This window comes from Temnothorax nylanderi, unplaced genomic scaffold (assembly GCF_030848795.1).
Source record: "Temnothorax nylanderi isolate EJ_2023f unplaced genomic scaffold, tnyl_v1.0 TNYL_tig0836_pilon, whole genome shotgun sequence".
Taxonomy (NCBI): Eukaryota; Metazoa; Arthropoda; class Insecta; order Hymenoptera; family Formicidae; genus Temnothorax; species Temnothorax nylanderi.
Window position 1 is genome coordinate 36,320 of NW_027249898.1, and position 8,813 is coordinate 45,132.

Consider the following 8,813-nt stretch of genomic DNA (forward strand, 5'->3'; position numbering starts at 1 on the left):
AGCAGCATATATTGAGACTTTTGCATGTCGGGGTTCGCTCGCCTTTAAAGAAACCGCTATAATTATTAGCAGATCATGGCATGGATTTTCTCTCAGTCGCATTCTGGAATATTCGCTGACATTCGCTCGGCAATAACAAAGTCACGCTACCGCGCCAACAAGGGAGAAAGTTCATGCCATAAACACCGCTGCCGAAAACAAGCAACGAGCACTTCTACTCGGCACGTGAAAACGGTGACGTCAACGCGATGACGTAGGCCGCCGAGGGCCAATCACCCGCCCGAAATCATCGGTGATCTGCTTGGAGGGAGCATCACCGCGGAGGTGATAAAAGACCGCCGCAGCGCCGCGGGATAAGATTTCGCTCGTAGATCACCGCTAGTTCACCGCTGTTCTATACCGCTTTGCTATCGCACTCGCTTGCTTTTTGCCTTCGACCGCTTTTGCAAACCGCTTAACGCCGCCTGTCGCGTTGCAACACGCATTCGCTAGCTTGATAGCTTCCGCCGCCGTTGCCGTGCTAAACTCTGTGCGCGCTCACGGCTTCCTTTCTCTACAAGAAAACGAACTCTGTACATATATACTTGTAAATACACACTTTATTTTTCGGTTACTTGCTGCGTCGTTATTTGTGGTCGTCCTCTACCTCGCGCTATCTCGCGCTACCGCGGGCTCTCGAACATTCTGGTCCTTCGAGCTGGATCATCGCCGGCAACCGCGATCGGGAGTGCCTAAAATAGAAGACACCATGAGTCTCGACCAGAGCGCCATGCTGAACAGCCAACACGAACTCTACGTACGCATCTCCAAGGCCGTCGACAATTTGAAGAAAATGGGTCAGGCGAACATCAACCTCTCTGCCATCGAGACTCGCATTCGCATCCTCGACGACCATTGGGCAAAGTTCGAGAGTCAGCATGACCTTGTTCGAGCCTGCTACAAGGACCGCTACGCTGAGAGTGAGTACGCCAAATCTGATTTACTCGACCTCGCCGAGAGTGCTTACGTGCTTCAGCGTAGCGTCCTGTCCGAACAGGCGAAACGCTTCAAAGCCGCGGCGGCTCCCACGTCCGTCCCGGCGTCAGAGCAGGGGAGCGAACGCGCTCCAAAGACCTCGTTGCCTCGCATTAACTTGCCGCATTTCTCGGGCGCGTATGAAGACTGGCCGTCGTTTCGTGACCTCTTCCAGTCGGTCATCGGTCAAAACTCAGCCATCTCAAACGTCGAGCGCCTCCATTATCTTCGGTCGTGCTTAAAGGGTCCAGCTGAAAAATTAATTCGGTCGTTAAACGTAACCGGAGACAATTACGGCCGCGCATGGGCGATCTTAGGCAAGCACTATGAGAACAAAAGGGAGTTGATACGCTCCAACTTTGCAACGTTCACCGCCGTCGCGAAGATGAAGGGGGATACCGCCGAGGAACTTAGTCGAATCTTCAACGCCGTCACGACCGCTGTAAACGCGCAGGAGAACATCGGCCGGCCTATCGAGTCCCACGGGATGGACCTCTTCAACCACCTCGTAGTCGAGCTCTTTGATCCGCGCACGCGTCTCGAGTGGGAGTCTTCCATCTGCGACTCCGTAGATCCACCGAATCACACTAAACTCACGGACTTCATAACCAAACGCACACTGACACTCAATGCCGCGAAACCGAAACCCGCATCTAAAGTCTCAGAATCGTCACGATCCGCGAAAACTCACGTCGCGAAACACAGTTCCGACTTACAGTGCGCGTTGTGTAAGGGAAAACACACTCTAATGACTTGTCACGAGTTCAAGGCCAAGCCGGCCAGCGAGCGCAAATCCTTCGTAGAAACCACTCGGTTGTGCTATAACTGTCTCGGCAATCATCTGATCGCGAAGTGCCAATCGACAAAGACTTGTTTAACGTGCAAATCTCGACATCACACGATGCTCCACGAGGCTCAGGTCACCGTGCCGAAACCGGCAGAGACGAAACCTGCAGAGGTCAGCGCACTATCCGCAGTGCGTCAAGCCGACGATAGTAAGGCAATTCTCCTGGCAACCGCGCGGGTGATAGTCGCCGACCGCTATGGAGAGCCACACGCCGCGAGAGCTCTCATCGATCAGGGATCCGAGGTGTCAATCATCTCGGAATCTCTGGCTCAACAGCTCCGCCTTAAACGCTCTTACTCCGCCGTGTCAATCTTCGGGATCGGCGGTTCAAAATCGGGATCGACCCGCGGGAAGGTAACAGTGAACCTCACTTCCAACACGACCGGGTCTACAATTTCCGCCGTCGCGTTCGTGCTGCCGCGTCTCTCGTTGTATCAGGGCTCGACTACGAGGCGCGCTCCAGCGTGGCCGCACATTCAGGGACTTCCTCTGGCCGACCCGCAGTTCCTGGATAACGATCCAGTCGAGATACTCCTCGGAGCGGAAGTCTGCTCCACCATCTTTGAAGACGGTATCCGCAAAGGCGGACCGCAAACGCCCATCGCGAAAAAGACGGTCCTTGGTTGGATCCTCTCGGGGGGCGGTGGTGCAACCGAGGGGCACCGCAGCTCCCTTCAATGCACTGCCGACCACGAGCTAGTCGACCTAGTGCGCCGCTTCTGGGAGCAGGAAACCGACGTCTCCTCTCCCGCCGCTCTCACGCCCGAAGAGAAAGAATGCGAGGAGATCTTCGTGCGCACCCACGAACGGACGGCCACCGGACGGTACGTCGTGAGACTCCCGTTCAGGAAAGCTCCAACGAGCCTGGCTGAAACTCGCAAGCCGGCGGAGCGCCTGCTGTCAACCATGGAGCGACGATGCGACCAGGACTCGCGATTCGGTGAGCTCTACCGAGCCTTCATGCAAGAATACGAGGACCTGCAACATATGACGGAGGTGAGCAGTTCCAACGACAACGCAACAGGAAAGTGCTACTTACCACACCACGGAGTGTTCAAGGAGGCCAGCTCCACCACCAAGCTCAGAGTGGTGTTCAACGGGTCGCAACGCACGAAGTCCGGTGAATTGTTGAACTCCCACTTGCACGTTGGCGCTAATCTCCTGCCCGCGCTCGCCGACGTGATCACGCGTTGGCGCCGGTACCGCGTAGCACTCGTGTCGGACATTAAACAAATGTATCGTCAAATCCTCGTGCATCCTAAAGACCGCGGATTCCAGAGAATCTTATGGAGACGTAAGTTGACCGAGCTACTGCGCGAACTACTCCTGAACACGGTGACGTACGGCCTCGCGTGTTCGCCGTTTCTCGCGATCCGATCACTCATTCAGTTGGCCAACGACGAGAAGGCACGATATCCGCAGGGCGCCGTCGCACTGCTCGAGGATCGCTACGTCGACGATATCCAGACTGGGACGGACACAATACCCGGCGCGATCGCGTTACAGACTGAACTTCGCGAGCTCTGCATGGCGGGCGGGTTTCCGCTTCGGAAGTGGTCGTCGAATTGCGAGGAAGCCTTAGAGGGCATCCCCAGGGAACACCGCCTGTTCCAAGAACCGCACTCGTGGCAGAGCGAAAGCCAGACCACGTTGGGTCTCCTCTGGTACCCGAGCGAGGACAGTTTCGCGTTCGTGATACACCCGCGCACGATCACTCAATACACCAAACGACGCGTCCTCGCGGAAACCGCACGTCTCTTCGACCCGCTGGGATGGCTCGCTCCTGTTATAATCCGCGCCAAGATTCTAATCCAGTCCGCGTGGCTGCAACAACTGGACTGGGACACTCCGCTCCCGTCCTCCGACGCTCACCGCTGGGAGCTCCTCTTCAAGGAACTTCCCTCGCTCGAAGGCCTCCGCGTGACCCGCTGGCTTGGCACTGGCGCCGAGAACCAGCACTTGGAAGTGCACGGCTTCGCCGACGCATCCGAATGAGGATACGCCGCCGTCGTGTACCTCCGCGTCTCCTCAGGCAACTTCCATGCAGTGCACATTCTGGCCGCCTAGAGCAAAGTGGCACCTGTAAAACAAGTGTCTCTGGCGCGCCTCGAACTGTGTGCCGCCGCGTCGCTCACCGATCTTGTAGAACATTATCGCACCACTTTAAGTCTGTCCACAGCACCTGTCTTTCTCTGGTCAGATTCTAAGACCACACTGCAGTGGATTCGAGGGCACTCCTCCCGCTGGAAGACCTTCGTCGCAAACCGCGTGGCTCACATCCAGCTGCAGCTTCCCGACGCTCAATGGCGACACGTCCCGGGGCGGGACAATCCAGCCGACTGCGCCTCCAGGGGAATCGCACCAAGTGAACTACTGCACCACCCCTTGTGGTGGACGGGTCCAGCCTGGCTCCAGAAGGACTCCTCTCACTGGCCGAACGAGGATTCTGAACTGCCTGCAGACCAGATGCCCGAACAAAGAGTAGTGGTGCAAGCCGCCGAGAAGGTTGAAGCCGAGCCTGACATGCTCCTCAGGTTCTCATCCCTGCACCGTCTACTGAGAGTCACGGCCTGGTGCTCTCGATGGCGACATTCCGCCGCCCGCACGGCGCTCACGCTTCAACCGGACGAGGTCGACAAGGCACTGTCTCTGTGGCTCCGCGTAGTGCAAAGGCTGCACTACGCCGCCGAAGTCACCGCAGTCACTTCCCACCGCACTGTACCACTAAAAAGTCCACTGGTGAGCTTGAATCCGTTCCTGGATAACCACGGGGTGTTGCGAGTAGGAGGACGCCTGAAGCACGCACCGCTGGCTCACGATGAGAAGCACCCGATGATCGCTCCACCATCCTCGTGGCTCACTCGATTGCTAATCGACTCCTGCCACCGTCGAACGCTTCACGGGGGAGTGCAGCTCACTCGCGGGCTCCTTCGCCTTCGATTTTGGATCCCTCGAGGTCGGACCGTAGTCAAGCAGATGCTGCACCGGTGCGTCACGTGCACACGATGGCGAGCGTCCACCCCGCAGCCGCCTATGGGAAATCTTCCGCGAGGACGAGTCACTCCAGCGCGCCCGTTCCTCCGGACCGGCTTGGACTACGCCGGCCCCATTCTCATCCGCACGAGCCGGGGACGAGGGCACAAGGCCCACAAGGCCTTCATCGCCGTGTTCGTCTGCCTCTGCTCCAAGGCCGTGCATCTCAATGTGGTCTCCGACTATACGACGGATGCATTTCTGGCGGCATTCCGTCGCTTCACAGCACGTCGAGGCCTCTGTGAGGAGGTTTACTCGGACTGTGGCACCAATTTCGTCGGCGCTGACCGAGTCCTGCAAGACCTCTTCCGCGCCTCATCCGCCGACGGCCGACGCATCGCCAACTTCGCCACCTTCGAAGGAGTGAAGTGGCACTTCAATCCGCCTGCCGCACCACACTTCGGCGGGCTTTGGGAGGCCGCTGTAAAGTCCACCAAGCACCACCTTAAAAGAGTCATCGGGGAGAGCACGCTCACTTTCGAGGAAATGTCCACTTTCCTCGCACAAGTCGAAGCCTGCCTGAACTCCCGACCACTCCAGGCTTTGTCCGACGATCCGGACGACATTTCTGCACTCACACCGGGGCACTTCCTGATCGGTGCCCCCCTGCTGGCCGTGCCCGAACCGTCACTCGAAGAGACTGCCGACGGCACGCTATCCCGGTGGCAGCACATTCAGAAAATGCGCGATCATTTCTGGTCTCGATGGTCGCGCAAATACATCCACGGGATGACAGCCCGGCCGAAGTGGCACAAAACCGAGGACGCTCCTGACGTGGGTGCCCTGTGCCTGGTACGCTCCGAGATCACTCCACCGAGTCGATGGCCTCTTGCCCGAATTGTGCAACTGCACCCCGGAGATGATGGCGTGGTCCGAGTTGCAACGATCCGGACATCCACCTCTGAGCTCGTGCGCCCACTGTGCAAGCTCGTGCTACTTCCCTGGATCAAGGACCAGCCGCCGCCGACGGATGCGTGAGCCCATCGACACTTACTGTCGCTCAATCGACATTATCGGCCTTCCGCCAATGTTTAATTATTATCGGCCCTCCGCCAATGGTTAATTGTCTTTGTGGGCCTTCCGCCACTGTCTAAAGTTCACCGTACGGAATCGCGCATTTCAGCCTTCCGCCTCAACTCAACGTGCGTTCGACAATTTGTATTCACGTCACATCACTTTTCACGTATATCACATCAGAACACGTCGCGTCAATGTTTATGTGTCTCGCTCGAGATCACCGCGCGTTGTGACACTGCGCGTGCGCAGCCGCACAGCGCCGCCATTGCTCGCCAGCACCACGTGCCGAAATCGCGATCATGCAAATCGATCGTACATCGATAGTACATCGATTCTTCTCGCCGCGACGTCGGGCGCCCCATCGAGCACACCGTCTTGTTTCGTCAAGCATGACGAGGCGGGCGGGATGTTTGAGATTGCGCTACTCTGCCGGAAATCGCGTTTGATAGCAGCATATATTGAGACTTTTGCATGTCGGGGTTCGCTCGCCTTTAAAGAAACCGCTATAATTATTAGCAGATCATGGCATGGATTTTCTCTCAGTCGCATTCTGGAATATTTGCTGACATTCGCTCGGCAATAACAAAGTCACGCTACCGCGCCAACAAGGGAGAAAGTTCATGCCATAAACACCGCTGCCAAAAACAAGCAACGAGCACTTCTACTCGGCACGTGAAAACGGTGACGTCAACGCGATGACGTAGGCCGCCGAGGGCCAATCACCCGCCCGAAATCATCGGTGATCTGCTTGGAGGGAGCATCACCGCGGAGGTGATAAAAGACCGCCGCAGCGCCGCGGGATAGGATTTCGCTCGCAGATCACCGCTAGTTCACCGCTGTTCTATACCGCTTTGCTATCGCACTCGCTTGCTTTTCGCCTTCGACCGCTTTTGCAAACCGCTTAACGCCGCCTATCGCGTTGCAACACGCATTCGCTAGCTTGATAGCTTCCGCCGCCGTTGCCGTGCTAAACTCTGTGCGCGCTCACGGCTTCCTTTCTCTACAAGAAAACGAACTCTGTACATATATACTTGTAAATACACACTTTATTTTTCGGTTACTTGCTGCGTCGTTATTTGTGGTCGTCCTCTACCTCGCGCTATCTCGCGCTACCGCGGGCTCTCGAACATTTGCAATGGCGATGACTATGAAGATTGCGATCCAACAAGCTTTCCGACCTCTTTTTATTACGTGCTTCATTATCGGTTTAGGTGTCTATCCCTCGAAAGAACTAAAACCAAGGGATGGCTGGGTTGTATATTTAAGTATTTTTATATTCTTTAATAGTATGGTTTGTTTATGGCTATTTTTTGTACTACATGGTGAGCTCTTTATCACTGAGAGCTTTATGTCGAGCTACCATTAGTATCATCGTTATGGAGATTAACATCATTACCACAATTACATCCGTGATCTTTAGTGTATATTATGACAAGGTATAATTTTGTGTTCAATATTTATGTAAAAAATATACATTTTAATTAATATATTATAATAATTACGTATCAATATCTGATGGTTTTATCTAATAATTAATCCTATAGATTATAATGATTGAATAGTCTCTGCTTGGACATATTTCTGATCATAGAAATATTATAGCATAACGATATCTTTTAAATATTTGTCTAATATTATTTTAGAGATTTCGAATATGTATGAAGAAACTTGCTGCTGTAGATGACACTTTAGAAGAGTTGGGAACTCCAAAGATGTACCGAAAAATACATATGTGGTCGAAACGAATAGTAATTGGATGGCTCATATATAGCCTTGTCGTCAATTTTTGTGATACAAAGTGGTGGTTGGACAGAAAAGAAACTACTTCTTGGGGATTCATTGTACCTCACTTATATAATCATAGTAGTCTTCACGTCAACACTCTTGTGGATTTAGTATTTATCATCTTCATGTGGTCTGTATTTATTATGTATATCTATCAATTTATCAATTTAATGCAAATCACATGTTATTTTTACAGTTAAAATACGTATTTCGTATTCATACAATTCATATAATTTTTCAATAATTATTAAAATACTGCAGTTGTTATTAGCATTTTTAATAAAAACATTTTTAGACACTCTAAATATTATATATAATATATAATATATATAATAATATATAATTATTATATATAATAATATATAATTATTATATATATTATATATAATAATATTGTTGCGTGCATGTCCAAGCCGCCCGGTATACTTTTCTGACACCGAGCTGAAGCGTGCAACGGAAAACTTTCCGTTAAGATGCGAAACGCCTGTCCTTAGCAACGAGCCTGATTTATTGATTTTATTGATTTAATGAAACAGCTGATGGATTTGTTCTTGAGCTGCTGGACCGAACGGACGTGTGTCCACGCTCTTCTGTATCGCGACGTTGCAATAAAGATTGAGATTGTTCTTTTATAATCGCAGTGTTTCCTTATTTCCGCGAGCGTCGGGAGTGCGACCGAGTGAGTGTAAAGTGTGAGAACGAGCGACGCGGTGAGCGCAACATTTTGGGGGCTCGTCCGGGATCGAAGAGACGAGCTGCGCTTGTAAGACGAGATGGCCTCGACCGCTCCCACGAGGAAACGACTCCGGACAGCGACTCCACGATCGGACGCTCCGGAGATGACGGCGGAAGTGGTGACACTGCAGGCGGTGATGCGGGAGATCCACGAGATGCGCGTGGAGCGCACACAGAGGGAAGCCGAGTTCGCGGCAATAATCCAGCAGCGCGATGACCAGCTTCGTCAAATCGAGGAGAGGATTGCAGAGCTAAGTCCCTCCAGTCATTTTATTTCGGGTGAAAACGCGAGCGGCGCGATGAGAGTGACGGGCGCGGGTGTTGACGCGTCCGGAGATAGAATTTCTTGCGGAATAAAATTAAAGCCCGATACGTACGACGG

General features: G+C 53.1%; 1 protein-coding gene across 1 annotated transcript; it reads left to right on the forward strand.

Moving 5' to 3' along the window:
* Positions 1–748: 748 nt before the first annotated feature.
* On the forward strand, positions 749–5,872 carry LOC139785591 (uncharacterized). Its single transcript, XM_071724763.1, has 2 exons — positions 749–3,826; positions 3,929–5,872. The coding sequence occupies exons 1-2, from the start codon at positions 749–751 to the stop codon at positions 5,870–5,872; spliced, it is 5,022 nt and encodes a 1,673-aa protein (XP_071580864.1).
* Positions 5,873–8,813: the final 2,941 nt, after the last annotated feature.

Bases quoted from the DNA above. Each gene is read 5' to 3' on its own strand.
- LOC139785591 (XM_071724763.1), top strand. From the start codon at position 749: ATGAGTCTCGACCAGAGCGCCATGCTGAACAGCCAACACGAACTCTAC. The intron at 3,827-3,928 runs GTGCACGGCTTC...CTGGCCGCCTAG, and splicing joins CCGAGAACCAGCACTTGGAA to AGCAAAGTGGCACCTGTAAA.